Source organism: Mytilus galloprovincialis, chromosome 10 (assembly GCF_965363235.1).
Source record: "Mytilus galloprovincialis chromosome 10, xbMytGall1.hap1.1, whole genome shotgun sequence".
Classification (NCBI taxonomy): Eukaryota; Metazoa; Mollusca; class Bivalvia; order Mytilida; family Mytilidae; genus Mytilus; species Mytilus galloprovincialis.
The window spans coordinates 57,460,466-57,480,136 of record NC_134847.1 but is presented as its reverse complement, the minus strand read 5'-3'; the positions used below and the strand labels follow the sequence as shown (position 1 = coordinate 57,480,136).

General features: G+C 31.2%; 1 protein-coding gene across 3 annotated transcripts in view; it reads left to right on the top strand.

Moving 5' to 3' along the window:
- The window catches only part of LOC143047933 (protein kinase C-binding protein NELL1-like), a 112,336-nt gene that overhangs the window by 24,669 nt on the left and 67,996 nt on the right, over positions 1 to 19,671 (top strand). For all 3 annotated transcript variants that reach the window (XM_076221290.1, XM_076221289.1, XM_076221291.1), the window contains 5 exons: positions 2,183 to 2,453; positions 9,753 to 9,825; positions 10,475 to 10,557; positions 12,753 to 12,884; positions 16,519 to 16,612. In XM_076221290.1, coding sequence (XP_076077405.1) covers positions 2,183 to 2,453; positions 9,753 to 9,825; positions 10,475 to 10,557; positions 12,753 to 12,884; positions 16,519 to 16,612 — 653 coding nt within the window. The remainder of the gene's footprint in view (positions 1 to 2,182; positions 2,454 to 9,752; positions 9,826 to 10,474; positions 10,558 to 12,752; positions 12,885 to 16,518; positions 16,613 to 19,671) is intronic.

Here is a 19,671-nt window from a genome sequence, read left to right as displayed (position 1 = left end):
AGATGTGTATGGGTTTATATATATCTTTGGTTATACTTATACCATAGATGTGTATGGGTTTATATATATCTTTGGTTATACAGTTTTCAATCAAATGCAGGCATCTGGTTTTGGTTAATGATTTGGATGAGAAAGTGTAAGAAATGACTTCCTGTTGTAATTTCCTGCTTTCTCATGGATACTTGAATGTGGAGAATCCAAAAAGTCCATAACTTTATACACATTGTTAAGTTGGGGGAGATACTTGAATGTGTGGAATCCAAATAGTCCATAACTTTATACACATTGTTAAGTTTGGGGAGCATTGATACATTTGTAGTAAATATGTCAGTGATGCAACTCAGGCTATAGATGCTGTCTCTTTTTTGTATCATTTAGTAGCTATAGGAAGCTATAGGAAGGAGAGTTGTCTCATTGACACTCATACCACATTTTCTTATATATTTATATAGGATAGGTCTGACAATATTTTTTTCTTCTGAATTTGAATCAATAATCACATACATTAAAACCTGACACTTCAAGTTGGGGATTCTTTAACCTGTTATATGACAAGTTTATAAAGACTTTATCATTCAGTTTTTACCTTGTCTTGATCCTTTTAAAACTTGATTTGAATTCATTTTAGCCTTGGTTTTACCTTTTCCCATATTTTTATTCTACCGTCATAGCAATAATCATGGTTCACATTTCAATGACATTATTAATTTTTTATTCCCTCTTTCTTTCAACTTTTATTCTCTCTTTTATTTAACTTTGATTCCCTCTCTTATTCCCTCTTTCATTCAACTTCTATTTTATTCCCTCTTTCATTCAACTTTGATTCCCTCTTTGTTCAACTATGATTCCCTCATTCCATCATTTATTCCCTCTTCAACTGCTTTATATTTGAAACCATTTATTTCTTTTGATTTCAAACACATTTCCATCATACCTTGGTAACATAACTTCCCATTGTATATAGCCTCTAACCCTAAAACATCTGAATGAATAGCCTCTAACCCTAAAGACAACTATTTACCCCACTCATTGATATTTTACATCAGTTCTAAAAGTATGACCTATTATCTGAATACCACATCTGTAGATGTTTGACAGGAAATAAACATTATCACCCTACATCTGGTTCTTGATAGACGGCACACGACAAAACAAGTACTGTGGTATTTCATTTGCTCCAGAAGTCAAATACTCTGACATTAATTGAAATTTAACAAGGTGATTGGGTTTTATTAGGTTGTAGTGAGGTTTGCAGACACATGCTCAATTAAATTTTGTTGCATTTTTGTGTGTTGGAAGTTATGGGCTTTATTTATTTTTATAATGCGAAAAAATGGTACTAGAAATTAGTATTTTTCAAGTCACATTGAACTAAAAATTGTATATTTTGATTTTGATATATGCAAGAACATGCCAAAAAAGTTTAATGCTTTATGTGTAATTTATAACCAAGAATTATGTTATGAAATACCAGTTTACAAGTGAGACAACAACCCAACTACACAGTAAGACTATACAGGGCTAAATTTAGGGGTCAGCATAAGGTCTAGTAAAATACTAGTCCCTTTACAACATGTAAATTTCTAAATCACCCTGATTTAGACAAAAGAAGTCAACAGAGATCAACCAACGAAGAAAACAGATCAATACTAAATTTTCTAGTGAAAAAAAAGTGATATTTAGGATAGGTACATCAACATTAAGCAAGATTTATTTATTAAAATGCCCCATGTCCACTATCATCGCAGAATAACAAATCAAAATGTTAAAAAAAACACATGTACAATTCAATCCATAAAAAAATGCAATTAACTCAATAAATATCAGTGGCGGATCCAGCCATTTAAAAAAGGGGGGTTCCAACTATATGTTCCCATTCAAATGCATTGATCGACCAAAAAAAAGGGGGGGTTCCATGGATCCGCCAATGAATATACATACACTAGATGACCAAAATACAACTACAATAGTATACAATTCTGTATAAAAAAGGGTGATATCATACACCAGATGATCAAAGCTACAATAATAACTGTATTCAAATCATATTCAGTATTGTTACATTTTGCTGAAATATTTGGTGACAAACTACGTCTTCTGAAAATGTCTCACAGCTCTTTGTTTTTATACTTAAACACTGTATATCTGTGTTTTAAAAAAATGTATGTTTGTTTTTTTCCAGGTTTTTAGAAATTGAGAGTAGTGGTAGGAAGGATGAAATTCGTTTCCACTACACTCACAACCGACAGATTCGTGTTGAAACATTCCCATATAGACTTGCCGATAATCGGTGGCACAAGTTAGCTCTCAGTTTATCGGGAACACATTTAACTTTACTAGTAGATTGTGTTAAAATATATGAACGTGTTATACAAACTGTTGATAGAGTACCTATCTTAGGAAATATTAAATTATACGTTGGACAAAGAAATGGTCAACTTGCACTTTTTAGGGTAAGTGTCACTATGGCTGGTTATTGTGTATTTTGTTGTCACTAATATATTTAAGTAGACCACATTTATTAGATATTTAGGAGGCTCGCGGGTACACAAATTTCGGCAAAAAATTAAACAATTGTTTTTTCATTACAAATTTTATTTATTACACTATTATTTATTACTTTATGATATGGTACAAAAATCAACCCAAAAAATCGATTCGGTTTGGCCCCAGATGACTTTTAAAAAGTTTTAATCATGCCATTTTGGCATTAAAATTGAAATATCTTCTTTAACTCATCGGTGACCTATATTTTTATGCCCCACCTACGATAGTAGAGGGGCATTATGTTTTCTGGTCTGTGCGTCCGTTCGTCCGTCCGTCCGTCTGTCCCGCTCCAGGTTAAAGTTTTTGGTCAAGGTAGTTTTTGATGAAGTTGAAGTCCAATCGACTTCAAACTTTGTACACATGTTCCCTATGATATGATCTTTCTAATTTTAATGCCAAATTAGAGTTTTTACCCCAATTTCACGGTCCACTGAACATGGAAAATGATAGTGCGAGTGGGGCATTCGTGTACTGAGGACACATTCTTGTTTATTACTGTTTTCAAATAAGCTTTACATAAACTAAATAATTGTAAAATTTTAGCGTTTTCTGTTATTTAGTTCTTTTTTTATTTCGATATTACCTTTATTTCTCCTATTAGTTCAACAGAAAAAAAGGACATTAACAAAAATGTATGCTTCTTTCAGAGGCAGATTGTGAGCTTAAATGGACAGTGACCCCATTTTTTTTATTTCATTTTTCTTTTAAGTAAAAAAAAAATGTATATATTAGTGTTCATTTATGAAAAAATATAGAGAAATCCTATATAAGAAAAAAAATTGATTTAGACATTCAAGCCCCCTAGATTTATTCTGTTTATTCAGAAATAAGAAAATGAGTCTTTTTTTCTGTAAGCAGAACCAGGTGTTTAAAATGTTGAAACGAGAAAGATCATTTGTAGTGATTCAATTATCTCCCTTGTTTTTCAATGAAATTACTTTTTAAGATAAAGATCAGAAAATCGACAGACTATTATCTTAATTATTATCAATTAAGATTCTATTTTTTTCTTTGGTCACACAATAAATAGATTTTTGTCCATGTAAATTCCTTTAAACACTTTAAACTGGCTAAATATACAGCAATGAATAAGATGTCTTTTAGAAGAAAATTTGATATTTAACTTGTTGCAATGTTAGAGAATCCTCAGTTAAATTGGTAGGTGAAAACTCCAAAAGTATAAATGATATAAGTCTAGAAAGTTTCTATTTATAAGATTTAGTTCTGAGGGGGAAATCTCAAAGCTCACTATCCTAAACTCACATGTAATATACCGTTCAGTTATGTAAGTGTCAAACAGCCATTTCAATTCTGCAAGAATTCTCCGACCATCATTATGAATGGCCTCTTTTAAAAGATCTACATATTGCATTTATTATAAACTTGTTCTCATCCTGAATATGCATGAAATATTTGCCACTGGATGTTAAGCAACCAATAATCAATCAATCAGCAAAATTGTCTTTTAGTGCTTAATGTAAGAAATTAAACGAAATGATAAAGCTTTTTTAGATACATGCAACTAATCCACATTACTGGACAAAATAAAAACATGCTATAACATATTGGAATGTTACTGGATTCCTGCACAGCATTTGCTACCATCCAGATGATGTAGTGATGATTTCATCCAGTTCATCAAAGAAATGACTGTGTTGTCGTATAGTAATTAGTATATTATACCACAAAAAAACATTTAAAAGAAATATCTCCAACACTTTAGATAACCTGCATTCTATACTGCGTCTGCTACTAGACAAGATAGATTAAGAATTTAATTGACCTGTCCTTACTTTGATTCATATAACTGATTGGGTCTAGGATCAAAGAGATATTATGTAATGGCAGAAAAAAGGCTAGGTTCTATATATACTCAATTCCAAACAAATGATACATGTATGAATTCCAACTACTGTAAATTCAGAAATTATTGTAATGTTTTTATTAGTGCAAAAATGCGACTGGATTATGATTGCAATAATGTAAACTTGCATTTTGAAATTTTTTATATGAACTAGACAGGATTTTTCTGAATATTCCAAAAATTAAAATTGCATTTTAGACTAAAATGACTAAATCGCAATAATGAAAGCATGCAATGATTTCTTAATTTACAGTAATATGTTATTTCAGTTATCTGTTTAGTCACTAGATTTATATAAAAGATGTTTTAGTTAGTTAGTAATGTTCTGTACCATATATTAACAGATTGCACTGACCATTAAATACTATTATAGCTGAGGTGAATTATTTGTAGCCATAGTGTGCAAGCACCTGTCTATAGTTGATGACCTTTGTTGACCTTTAGATCTTCGTTTTGGTGTCATTGGGTTACTGTCTTATTGACATGTACCATACATCCTTCCTTATTCTTATAGGTTGATGTAAATTTGGCAGGTGCTTGTTCCTGTAGAGGTTGTTATATTAATGGTTTTAAATCATCAGGTTGAATGTATATAGTATTGAGGGGGCAGGACCTTTTTTGGGATGTTGGGATCGGGTGTTTTTAAGCTCGGGATTTCGGGATTGACCCTTCCAGGATCTTGGATTTCTTATTTTGAATTTTGGGCTGTCAGGATTTATTTTTTTAATTTTGGGACCTCAGGATTTCATGTTTTTAAGCCCGGAATTTTAGGATTAGGACCTCTCCAACCCTCCTCAGTATTCTATGGTGGTCATTGCTATTCACTCTACTGATGTCATAAATAAAGCTTAATAAAGTTTTTATAATGATAGTTTTACCTTTGTAATACAAGAGTGCATGTATGAAGTGTATTTGACCCAGAAAACAGACATCATTTAAATACTGCATTGGCATGCTTTCTATGTTATCCAGTGATTCCCCAGTAGTAAAACATCTTATATTATAAATTCTATTTCTGAATTCCCATTGATAAAATATCAGTTTCACCCCGAATTAACCAGAATTTAATAGTCATTTTATGTAAGAAAATGTTATCAAGAGAAACATATCTTTGGCTTAATGTTCAAAATGGCAAGTTTGAAAGTTAGATAACATCAAAAACATGAAGTTAGAAGTCAAATAAACTGAGATTTTAGCTTAGATCATGTCATGTCCAGTCAAGATAAGCTTTGAAGAATCGATTGATTTTGAAAGATATATCAATTTTCTAGGGTCACAACCTTAGATCACCAATCAAAATCCTTTTCATCTTTAAATGAAATTCTATGTTGTAGTCCGTCAACACAACAGCTTGTTAAGCAGAGTGGATGTCTTCATCATTGACAGCGAGGTTCAATCATAATTTATATTACTCGAACATACCTGTACATAAGTAACAATCATTTCGCAGAAACAAAAATGAACAAAAAAACCTGAAGAGTTGAAAAATTGGATATTTCAACAAGCTTGAAAAAATCAAAGTTTAATTAAAAAGCTCATGATCATATGTCCAAAATGTATATTCTGGTATAAAGAATGTACCTGTTGATTTTGTATGTTATATTATTAACCATACTGGAATGACTGTTTACGCACACTTCAGATTTAGCCTAATTAACATTCTGAAAACCAAAAGAAAATCAAAATTTAATCAACCTAGCTGTGTTGTTATATTGCTGTCACAATGATATTTTATCTAATATTTCGTAATCAACCTATTTCTTTTCTTCTTTTTTTTTTTGCATCTGAAGAAAGTACAGACAAGATTTTTTTTTTATCACTTATGCAATGAATGCAGGATGTTACCTAATGCAATTTATTGTCATCTTTTATTGACAATGTGTTAACTATTGTCAAGTTATGTTGACAAGGTGTACCTTATTGGCATGTTATAATGACAAGGTGTAACTTAAACAAGTCTAAGTATTTATTCCTTCTCTTTAGTCTGTCTGGTGGAATAGTTCTTGGACAGAAGATTGATTAGGGTCTTATAATTGGATATGCATTTGGTGTCTTTTATTAATGCATGTTTGTAGCCAAGTAACAAATACCATGTTATATTTTAGGAAAACTATCAATTTTAATACAAGTGGTTGCTTTTGTCTTTAAACAAGGTCATAGTTCTTAAGCTCATTTGCCCAAATGGCTAAAAATAACAATTTTTGACATATTTAAGCATTTCTTTGTCATTCTTTATTGCAAAAGTACAAGACTGACACAAGAAACACTAAAAACTTTAGTTTGCCTCAACCAAATGTTATGAAACTGATACACAGTGCTTATTACCACGTAATACAGATCAAATTTGAATTTTTTTGGTATCACTTTTACCATTCTTGAGTTATGTCCCTTTATAAACTTAAAAATTGCTTATTTTTTCTTTTCCTTTCTCGAACTTTAGTTTGCCTCAACCAAATGTTATGAAACTTAAACACAATGCTTATTACCACAAAATACAGATCAAGTTTAAATTTTGTGGCCTCACTCTTCTGTTAACAAATGGAAAATTAAGTTAGCCTCAACCAAATGTTATGAAACTTTTACACAATACTTATAACCACAAAACTCAGATCAAGTACAAATTTGAGTAGCGTCTCTTTAACCATTCTTCAGTTGTCCCTTTATACAATATGCAAGCAAGGGCATCATTTGTCCCACGGACACATTGCCCATTTATTTTGGGTTATTTCAACAATACTTATGCTTTAGATAATTACAAAGTGTTCACTTTGTCAAGCAGATTTTTTTTGGTTCCCTTTTTACCTGGTTTTCTTTGATGTCCCATGCTCTATGAGTGTTTTACATCATTACCCTAATTACAGGTAACCAAGAATAATATTTACTGCCAAGACCTACCTGTTAGAAATAATAGGTTTACTGTAACTGGTAAATTACTCTATTATCAACTAATATTTCATAAGAAGAAGATGGTTTTGAGACAGATTTTGTGGTTTTCAGACAATCCTTGGAACATAGTGCACCTAGTGATTTCGAACTGATTTTTTCGTACCTGGCCACACAACAATATAGGCATTGTAATGACGATCTAATACAGTCTGTTTTTGTCATTAGAAATATTTGAACCATCTGAAATCGTACAGAAGACATATAGTACAGTTTCTGATGAATCAGTAGGATGTTTTTAAGAATCTTATCAACCCTCCCACACAGAGATCAAAGAGTATACCTGCAATGATAGATATTTTTTTTGTAACACTTTGAAATAAACAAACAAACAAAGTGTTAATGTTTCTAGAAAGTTTTTACCAATTTTTTTTTTGTGCAACTCATGTGTTTCTTTATTTATAGCAACATAAAAATGTCTGAACATCATTCAGTTTTAGATTTGTTTACAATGAGTACTACTAAAACAAATATGCAGGTTAAGCTAAATATAATCTAACATTTTATATCATTCTCAGCTTTTCAAAAGATATTTTACATAGACTATTGCTCACTTGCAGTAAAATTTACAGGGAGACTGATTAATATAAGGGAAACCTTGTTTCCGAATCCCTTAGTATTATTGTATCACTGTATTTATATGTGTATGTCATGTACATGATTTTTTTAAAATAAAATATGTTTAAAGTAAAATTTACTGAATTTTGAAAAGTTAAATTTCATTTCTGAGATTGTAATTTGCAGTTGTAGAACTTATTAAAAAGTATAACTATTGCTTACTACCTTCAAAGAATGTATGTATTGGAAGGAAAACCTTTTGGCTAAATGTTCATGTCTTTTAAAAAAAACATTTAAGTACAGTGATTAATATAGTTTAGAAAAATCTTTTTATTTTATCAGAGTAAGATATTACGAGATCAGATTTATCACATCCTATGGTTTTATTATTTCCTTCTCAGTAAAAATTGAAGTTTTGAACAAAATCCAGAAAATTTCATGCCATGATTTTAATGAAACTTTAAAAGTTGGTCCTAACAGCCTTTTAACCTGATAGCAAAGGGTTCAAGCTAACTTCAAGGTTACAGCAAGAGTACAAACTTAAAGGTTCTCGTCCATTAAATAAACCTCATACAGTTGTATAATTTGTTAAGATTTGTTTTATTTTATTTGGCTGGTCATCAGAAATAAAGCTTTAGGTATGAATGGGCAGCTTCACGGTAATAACTTTCATATTGTTGGCCAAGGCTTTTGATCGGAGCGGATGGTAACCTCATCTCCTCAGTATTATTTATATCATATATATTATTATGTTTATATATCTGGATAGTTTAATGCTTTAAAACTTTTTTTATTTAAAACGTATGTTTGGATTAAAGAGCTTTCTGCCATTTATTTTCTGAACATAATACAGAATTATCAATTGTCTATTAAGAAATATTGAATCGAAATTGCCCTAAAGACTTTTTGTCACACACACATACAAACATATAAGTTTATGAGACAGCAATCAAACAAAGCAATATATCAGGAGTAAAAAATAAGGTGTTCAGGCCTCACGGTCATAAAACTTTCGAGCATGATTTTTGTGCTCCGAGCACTGAGCAAAGTTTTATGCCTTCAAGGCCAGAAGTAGACAATGTCAAGCATTAGATTAACCTTAAGTCAAGAAAAATGATGTTGATTATTAGGTCAATCAGGTCATTGTGTCCTCTACAGCCATTTAACCATTTAGTTCTTCTTTGTCTGTTTGCCATTCAGACTGAGTTCTCTATTGTTCACTTTGTTGGCCATTCAGACTGAGTTCTCTATTGTTCACATTGTTTGCCATTCAGACTGAGTTCTCTATTGTTCACTTTGTTGGCCATTCAGAATGAGTTCTCTATTGTTCACTTTGTTGGCCATTCAGACTGAGTTCTCTATTGTTCACATTGTTTGCCATTCAGACTGAGTTCTCTATTGTTCACTTTGTTGGCCATTCAGAATGAGTTCTCTATTGTTCACTTTGTTGGCCATTCTGCTTATGAGTTCTTTGTTTGTCTGTTGGTCATTCAGTCATTGAGTCCTCTGTTGATTTTTTGGTCAGCATGGTCCTTTATATGTTGGTCATTGGTCATTGAGTACTCTGTTGATTTTTTGGTCAGCATGGTCCTTTATATGTTGGTCATTGGTCATTGAGTCCTCTGTTGATTTTTTGGTCAGCATGGTCCTTTATATGGTGGTCATTGGTCATTGAGTTATGTGTTTTAATGACCATTTATCCATTTAATTACCATTTGTCTTTAAACCTTTTTGTTTTCTGATTGATGTATATTTTCGGAAAAGGTATTGATGATAACAGAATAGAATAACTGTTGTATTTACAGTTTGAGATGATAGCCACTATTTTATTATATTTCAGGGGGCTTTACAAGATGTACAAATAGTAACACAGACACATGGGTACCTGTTACAGTGTCCTAATTCAGATACAGGTATGTAAATTACTTAGAATGGGATGGGTGACTAAAACTGTTAAACACCTAATTTTTCAGAGGGGAAAAGGGAGCTGTACAATTTTATTATTTGTATGGATCTATGTTATAGGTCATTTGTCTCTTAACCTATATGGATTAATTCTAAAACTTTTGAGAGAAAAGTTGAACAGAAGAAAAAAAAAAAACTTTATTGACTTGTTGCATTGGAAGTGCTTTCTGTATTTACCATTATTGCTCAAAACACATAAATTGAAAGCCAATGATGTATAACTATCTAAACATGTTCAGAGCTAAATGACCAAAAGAATATTAAAAAGCTTTTCAATCGACACTTGTACCAGTAGGCAGGCATTGTTCTGAACTTTGGGTATATACAACTTTACAAGTTGAATAAAGATAAGTTCTGACAAATGTTTAACATTAAATACAAAGAAACTGTTCAGTAAAGAAAATATATGAAATTTCCATTTTGACTTTCTCCAATGGATATTTTAGCTAATGAAAACATGCATGCATAAGAGAAAGATTAGAAGAAACCAGTATAAAGATGAAAATGTGTTGATGAAAACACAGACAACACAGTGAAAATCTTTCAATGACCAATGGTTTCTTATCATAGAGTTAATGAAATTTGTCTTAATTTCAGCTTGTCCTACTTGTGCCCAATTCCAAGCCATGGAGCAACAAGTGAAAAACATTTATTCCATGTACCATAATCTTTCATTAGAGGTATGTAACATAAAAAAAAATATTTCATAAATATTTAAGAATACTTTTTCTTAATTTTATACATAATGCTTATATTACCAGTAAACACAGATCAAACTAGAATTTTGGTGATGTCACTTCAAAAATTTTTAGTTTCCATTTTCTAACTTTAGTTTGCCTCTTACATTAATGTAATGAAACTTATACACCATGCTTATTACAACAAAACACAGATCAAGTTTAACCTTTCTAGAGTTATGCCCCTTTATAAATGAAAACATTGCTAGATTATTCATTTCCGTTCTTTCTAACTTAAGTTTGCATCAAACAAATGTTATGAAACCTTATACACAATACTAATTACAACAAAAAGTAGATCAAGTTCATATATGGGTAGCGTCGCTTTTATCTTTCTTCAGTTATGTCCCTTTCTAACTTTATATGATATGCCAGCATGGGCATCATCTGTGACCTATGAACAAATTCCCCATTTATTTGTGTGTCTCTTTACCTATTAGCATTAGTTAGACTATTAAATCCTTTAGAAATATTGGCTTAGTCTATAAAAGGGGTGAACAAATTAGCATAGACTGTCAAAGACTTGCCATCTTGCACATGATTCTGTAAATAGGCAAAAATACATTAAAATATGAAAGAAACTATTCAAATCATACAAATAAATAAACAGGTGGTTGGGTTGAACTAATTTTTGTTCTCAACTCTCAAATATAAGCTTGTATAATCAGACAAAAAATACTGACTCTTTAGTTCTGTATGTAATATTTTTCATAGATATTCAGATTTCATGTACATTTTAATCAGAATTTGTAGTTTTATTTACGATCATCTTTGATCATAAAAGTATGCCTCTTTGTTTCCCATAATTAAGGCATGATAAAAATAGATAATTTCTTTAATTAAAAGACCACACCAGTTGAAAAATATTACCAATATTGTTCGAATTTTTTCTGTAAACACAACAGGTTTTAAATCTATACCTCATAAACTATTGTCTGAATTTTAAAGACCAGACAGTGCTCTAATTTATTTTGAATTAAACTAAATTCAATTTGTCTGATAGAACAAATGAAATTATAAGCTTTTGCTTTTAACAGATTCTATAATGTATAATTTATTGCCTAGTGGTGTCTGTATCTTAAAAAATATCAAAGTGATAAAATATTACTTATTCAGCGGTAGTCAATTTCATTATGTCTGATTACATCAATAATCAAGCTTGAAAAAGATTTCCCTTTGAATTTCAATTGAAATGAATTATCTAATGGTAGTGGTTACATTAGGAAGAATAAAGCAGCATATTCCAGTGTCTGAAGTGTGACTCTCAAGACCTAGATACCCGAAAAAAACTGGCAAAACATGAGAGTTTGCACGAAATATACGTCAATAAACGGTTTTCCTTTGTAGCTATCTACAAGATGTCTAAAACAAATGAAAGAGAAAAGACAATTTTTTTCACATATCATATGTGTTTACAGTGCACATTTATAATATTTTTATATACCAATTCACACTTGTAATAATTGTATATACCAATTCACACTTGTTAATATTGCACTGAGTATTTATTATGTTGCTGTTAACATTTCGTATTTTATGTATACCCATTTGCCCCTTAGTTGATGGAAATTTTATTTGATTTAATAATTTTTTATAATATTAAGGACAACTGTAAAAAAAAAAACACTAGTCTTTTGCAACAAACATGACATAGGCACAAAAGTAAGGTATTTATTGCATTAAAAGTCCATGGTAAATTTAGACCTTCATATACATTCAGATACAAGAAGATGTGGTATGAGTGCCAATAAGAAAACTTTCTCATCCAAGTCATAATTTATAAAAGTAAACCATTATAGGTCAAAGTATGGTCTTCACCAGGGAGCCTTGGCTCACATCGTACAGCAAGCTTTAAAGGGCCCAAAATGACTAGTGTGAAACAGTTCAAACAGGAAAACCAATAGTGTAATCTACCGGTATATAAAAATGAGAAATGAGGAACACTTATGAACCACTTTAACAAACAACAGGTTCATTCATTCATACGTCTTTTTTTGTTAAGTTGCTGTCTTGACTTATATCTCTGGTCTCTTCATTCATGACTGAGTGGTTTTACTTTTATCTCTTTTAGATTTGAAGATAAGATACCATTCATGTTGTCTACACATATTTAATATGTTCTACTGTTTGTATTTTAGCTTCAACGAGCAAAACAGAGAATAGCAGAACTTGAGCAGTGTGAGTGTCATAGGAGTTGTATGTTTAATGGTACCATGAAAAAGGAACAGGAAGTTTGGAATCCTGATCCCTGTACTGTCTGTATGTGTAAGGTATGTACTGGTACCTGTTTGTAAAGGTTTTATGCTATTATGGAAAAGCCTGTTGACTGAACACATGAAGGCTTTAGTTTTACCCTTGTCCGTCTACTTTCCAATGTACCTTTGTACGTCCATTTGTGTGTATGTCCCAAAATTGGTTTCCATTCTCAAACTTTAGATTGCCTTAACCAAATTTAATGAAACTTATACACAATGCTTATTACCACAAAACTCAGATCAAGTTTGAATTTTGGTGGCATCACTTTTATAGTTTAGAGTTATGACCCTTTACAAATGAAAAAAAATATGATATTTTTTTTTCCCTTTACAAATTGTTTTCTGTTCTCTACTAAACTTAAGTTTGCTTCAACTAAACGTTATGAAACTTAAGCACAATGCTTATTACCACATTATTATGTTTACACTACGTTTACATGAGAAAAAGAATTCTAGCTATCATATACAAGGAAACCAACCAAAAAGCTTTTTTATTCTGAAAAATAGTTCTTGCTGTGTTAGGATAACTTATTGTTCACACATACACTTCCACAATTTTAAATCAATGGTCGTAAAAAATAACAAAAACTTAAGTTTCCAATTAAAAGGTGTCTAATAATTAGCAAAATATGGATATACGATTGCCTGTGATAGGTATTTGTGTGGGATGTCTTGGTTAGTCAGAATTATTGACCAAAATGTTTGAAGTGACTATCGTCAACACTAATGAATTGTTATGATGTGTTAATAGGTATCACTCCTTAAGTATTACATGCTTCTGAATGTCTCCCTTTACAATCTTTTCAATCAGATCTTGACAGTTACAACATTGTTCTTCCATCAAATATTAAGGATTGGTCACTTTTAACAGAAAATGTGGTAAGTTGAAGAATACGACCAAAACTTTTGTATGAAAATAAGGAAGAATATATTAAGCCTTCAGAAGTTCAGCTAGAAGTTAAATGAATATTATACATGTATTTTACAAATACAAATGCTTTAATTTGGATAAACCATGGTGTGCTTACGGGACTGCTGAAGATATTAGTGTGTGGGCTTCTACAATTCTAAGTCAGTGTCAGTTTTGGGTTTTGCTGTTATTAATGGAGAATGTTTGTGTTGATGGGGGTTCATTGAAATGGTTTGCTCCATGTGTTAACATGAGGCAATTTGGGAAATGATTTGTTGACCCCTGAATGTTTTTGTTTTTTTGTTTTTTTTTGTCATTGAGGAATGGCTACCTCATTTACGTATATTTGAAACTCATTTACGTATATTTGAAACATCTCCTCTTATTCATTTATAAGTCAAGTGTAAACAACTATAAAACATATGCAGTGACTACCATGTGAAGCGGAAACCACTGATTGTCCTTAAACAATGATGATTTTAACCATAGATGTAATACCCATCTAGGTATTACGTCAATGTTTTAACTCACTAAGGTGTAGTTACATAACAATGAAATCTGAGAGAATTAGAATGTGGTTCAAAAACTTAAAGTTCAAGGTCAAAGGTGAAGAGCACTTGATTCTTTATCTGTAGTAATTACTAAGCTGTAACTTCCTCATTCTGACCAGGCTAATGGTCATATGGCCAAGCATCAAAAATTCTAACCAGGATAATGGCCATATGGCCGAGCATCAAAATTCCACAAAAGACATAGGAAATGATTTTAAAAATAACATATGTATTTTACCTTGTCCTATAATATTGTTCAACAAATCATTGTATGTTAACCAAACCACAGAGCACCTGCCTACTAATTAACTCATTAGTATTGTACATTTGGTAGGAATTTGGAATTTTATTGAATTGCTTTCAACCTTCAATACTGATTATCGGTTATTAAATGCAGATTGTAGATTTCCCTCTGCTATATTTAGGTTACTACATCCTTGCCATTACTTATACATGACAAACATTATTAAGCCATTATAATCATGATAACAAAAAGTGGCTTTCAAAATAAATAATGATAAAAAAAACAAAAAAAAAACTCAAAATAATGCTTTCCTAAATTAAAAACAAGTTTAAAAGATATCAATTTACTTCTGGATGCAAACAAGAAATCTTATTCCATCGTAATGTAGGCAGTTATTGAAATATAATAAATATCAAGAAATTTTTATTGTTTTAGGAAAAATTACTATGCATATCTGGTGCATGTTTGAACATTTGCAGTTTTTGCACTTTCTGACCTAGGAGCAAATTAAAATCTATATTATTGGTGTTTAGTTTGGCTAGTTGCCTGACCAGTGCATCATTACTGTTTGTATGAAAACACCTCTTTGATGATTTATACCACCATAACCAACAAATTGTTTTTTCTCAGTTGTTTTTCCTTTCATCAAACATAAATCACCTGGTATAGGTCAAGCTCTGCATGTGTAGACAAGATTATCACACAATTTTCACCTAATCATTGTCCATCTTGAAAAGGTCTTTAGTTTTAAAGATTCAATATTATGATAGGTGATCTGGGTACATTCTCATTAATCATTTTGGCCACCTCTTTGTTAAAGCTACTGTTGGTATCATAGAGATAGGAGAAAAAGAGATGGAATTTTTTGACTATTAATAGGTTTAGTGCAATTTAGTGAGAAGCTTCTTTTTCATTGGAGTTATTATAAAGTTGTCTCTGGTTTTTCCAATTGACTATTACATTCCCGTTTAAATGGTTTTACACTAGTCATGTTTTGGGCCCTAATAATAACTTGCTGTTTGGTTTGAGCCAAGGCTACGTGTTGAAAACCGTACTTTGACCTATAATGATTTACTTTTACAAATTGTGACTTGTATGGAGACTTGTCTCATTGGCACTCATACCACATCTTCTTATATCTTTCTATACCTTAAATGGAGAGTTGTCTCATTGGCACTCATACCACATCTTCTTATATCTTTCTATACCTTAGATGGAGAGTTGTCTCATTGGCACTAATACCACATCTTCTTATATCTTTCTATACCTTAGATGGAGAGTTGTCTCATTGGCACTCATACCACATCTTCTTATATCTTTCTATACCTTAGATGGAGAGTTGACTCATTGGCACTCATACCACATCTTCTTATATCTTTCTATACCTTAGATGGAGAGTTGTCTCATTGGCACTCATACCACATCTTCTTATATCTTTCTATACCTTAGATGGAGAGTTGTCTCATTGGCACTAATACCACATCTTCTTATATCTTTCTATACCTTAGATGGAGAGTTGTCTCATTGGCACTCATACCACATCTTCTTATATCTTTCTATACCTTAGATGGAGAGTTGACTCATTGGCACTCATACCACATCTTCTTATATCTTTCTATACCTTAGATGGAGAGTTGTCTCATTGGCACTCATACCACATCTTCTTATATCTTTCTATACCTTAGATGGAGAGTTGTCTCATTGGCACTCATACCACATCTTCTTATATCTTTCTATACCTTAGATGGAGAGTTGACTCATTGGCACTCATACCACATCTTCTTATATCAATATATTATCAACTTTCCTTAAGAAATAAACTAATATTTATAGACCCAATTTCAAGTATATTTTACTAACATGAACTCAATTATGCACCTATAAGTAATACCAATAGCTTGGTTTATCCTTTCACAATAACTGGACATCATTTTGTTATTTCAGAATGGAACATCAGATTGTAAAAGAATGGATTGCCCACCTGCCCCTTGTGAAAAACCTGTGTATAGAGATGGTGAATGTTGCCCTGTGTGTATAAGTAAGTATGCATCACACTTGACAAACAATGATAACTCAGAAGCTACCCCAAAAATTAGGAGAACTGATTCAATGTCAAGAAAAACATTACGTTTTATGATATATTGATGTTTGCTTTACGCCGCCTTATTGCAACTATACTGCCGCGAAAGCTTTAACAATTTAAAGTATATTTCTAAAATCAGACAAAATATAAAAAAGACCATGTGGTATGATTGCCAATGAGACAACTGTCCACAAGAGACCAAAATGAAACAGACATTAACAACTATAGGTCACCGTATGGCCTTCAACAATGAGCAAAGCCCATACTGCATAGTCATTTATAAAAGGCCCCGATATGACAATGTGAAACAATTCAAACGAGAATCCTTAATGGCCTTATTTATAAAAAAAAAAAAATGAACGAAAAACAAATATGTAACACATAAACAAACGACAACCAAGGAATTACAGACTCCTGACTTGGGACAGGCACATACATAAATAATGTGGCGGGGTTAAACATGTTAGCAGGATCCCAACCCTCCCCTAACCTAGGACAGTGGTATAACGGTACAACATAAAAACAAACTATAAAAAGATCATTCAATATACTAAACCCAAGTCTAAAGCAAAATTGTTTATTAACAATTAAATTCAACACTAAGAGAATTACATTGAGTAATGGGTTCTAAATACCAAACCTTTGTTTGTCCTGATTGTGTCAGAAACCTGTTGCATTGAATTTGATGAATGAATCTTAAAATGTTGCTGCACATTTATAAAAAAAAATGAAAAATAACATTTCATAACAGCTCCCAGGAGAAATGTCAGAATATATATGACATTAAACAAATCATTGCATTTAACATAAATGATGTTTGGATTAATGGGAACAATTTCATCATCAATTAATTATTAAATTAATATCTATCATTTTAAATAGGCAAAAGACCGCTATATTATGCAGTAAAAACAAATAAAATGTGTGGATTTTGATAATCATATCTTTATGAAAGGAAGTTATAATGGCTTATCATTTATCATTTGAAAATTGGTCTCTGAAACCCTACCCAAGAACCATTTGTACCAGTGAATGAAATCACTTCTTCAACACAGTATAAAACAAGTGTTTTCATATTTTAATATTTATTTTGGGACTCTTCCTTGAACTCCTCATCCATTTAAAAGCATGCTCACAACAATTTTGAGAGAAGAATACAGTACACATCGAAAAGAACCACAAAAAAACATCAAAGTAAAACAAGTGATACAATTTCATATTAATTAGTTTTGATTTCATAGATAATTTGTCAATATTGATAAATTGTGTGTCAAACAGTTGTTTGGGTGGGTGTGTATATTTTCGTGTATATGATTATTTGATAAGTTACCATTACAAAACATACTTATAAATCGTATTCTTCTGTCAAAATATTGAAGATGGTGGTTTTTATGGCACTTTTCACCAATATTGACCAAACAGCGTGCAATTGATTTGTTATGACAGTATCTTTTTGTTTCACATCATATCATTTAATCCTGTTAGAAATCCTGTAATTCTGACAAGTTCATAGAACTGCAACTATCAACGTTAAAGAAAAATATTTATATAAAAATCGTTCAGTCACCCTTTTCTGAGTATTATTCTAAATCATTTTCTTAAATTTGCCAAGACTTAAAACATAAAACAAAAGTTTCCGTGTTTTTTTGCACCAAACATTTGATTATTTCTTTTGAGATTAGTTGTGTTCTTGACAATTATTGTTTCACCTCTTTGAAGAAAAACATAATTTCCATGTCTGAAATATATCTTCCAACAATCTCATTATCAATGTTAAGTTAAAAACAAAATGTGTATTATCTCATTTCAAACTTTTGATGTTTAATTTTGAATAAGTGCATTTTCAAAAATAAAATATATAGTCTGCTCTTGTTTATTGTCATTGACGTAAAAAAATTTGAATAAAAATAGTTTAATGATAAATGTTATCCTATGTAGGTTCAGGTGGTTGTTTAAAAGTTCATGTACCAAGCCACTTACGCACAATAATATAAGCCCATTCGCCTTTGTTCAACTGAAAAATCTTTTTTAATCAACTGCCTAATTTTTATGCCTTGCCTTAGGGGAGGAGGCATTAATTTTTACCCTTGTTTGTCTGTACATCCATCAGTATGTCTGAACATCTGTATGTCCCAAACTTAGTTTAACCAAATGTTATGAAACTTATACACAATGATTTTTACCACGAAAAAACAGATCAAGTTTGAGTTTTGGAAGCGTCACTTTTACTTTTCAATAGGTATGACTCTTAAAAAATGGAAATTTTGCTGAATTTGTCCCCTCTGATCTCTAACTGAAGTTTGCCTTGACCAAATGTTATGAAACTTACACACAATAAAATTGAGAATAGAAATAGGGAATATGTCAATGAGACAACAACCTGACCAATGCTTACTTCCATCAAACTCAGATCAAGTATGAATATGGGTAGTGTCACTTATATTTTTCTACAGGTATGTCCCTTTGTAATGTTTTTTGCAAGTCTGGCATCATCTGTGTCCCATGGACATAGCCTGCTCCTTTTATTTTGCATATATAGAGTTTAATTGTCTGGCTGAAATGCCTTTATTGATTTAGAAAAGAAGCGGTATCTGCTAGTTGAAACATCCTTTTTAAATTTTTTTAAACACTGTCAAGAATGGATAATTTAGTTTGAAACTTCCCTTTTAGAATGAAATGAGGATTTGGAAAACTCTTGTATTTAAGATTATTTTTATTCATATTATAAACCTGGGTTATATTCCCTACGTTGGATCTGAAATTTTCTTCAGATTCATATCAAATGTAAACATAAATATTTTTAGATTTATGTGCTATATATCTTGAATATATCTTTCACCATGTTCTACAATTAGCCTGTCCATAGTCCAATTTAGATTTTGCCTGTTTTACATGTTTCTATCAATATAAATTCTTACATACCAGTGGATTTTGGTTATGTAACCCTTATAAACAACAAAGAAGAGAAAAAATCTTGTCAGGGCATCCTTGTCTAAATATTATTCCTTCTGACA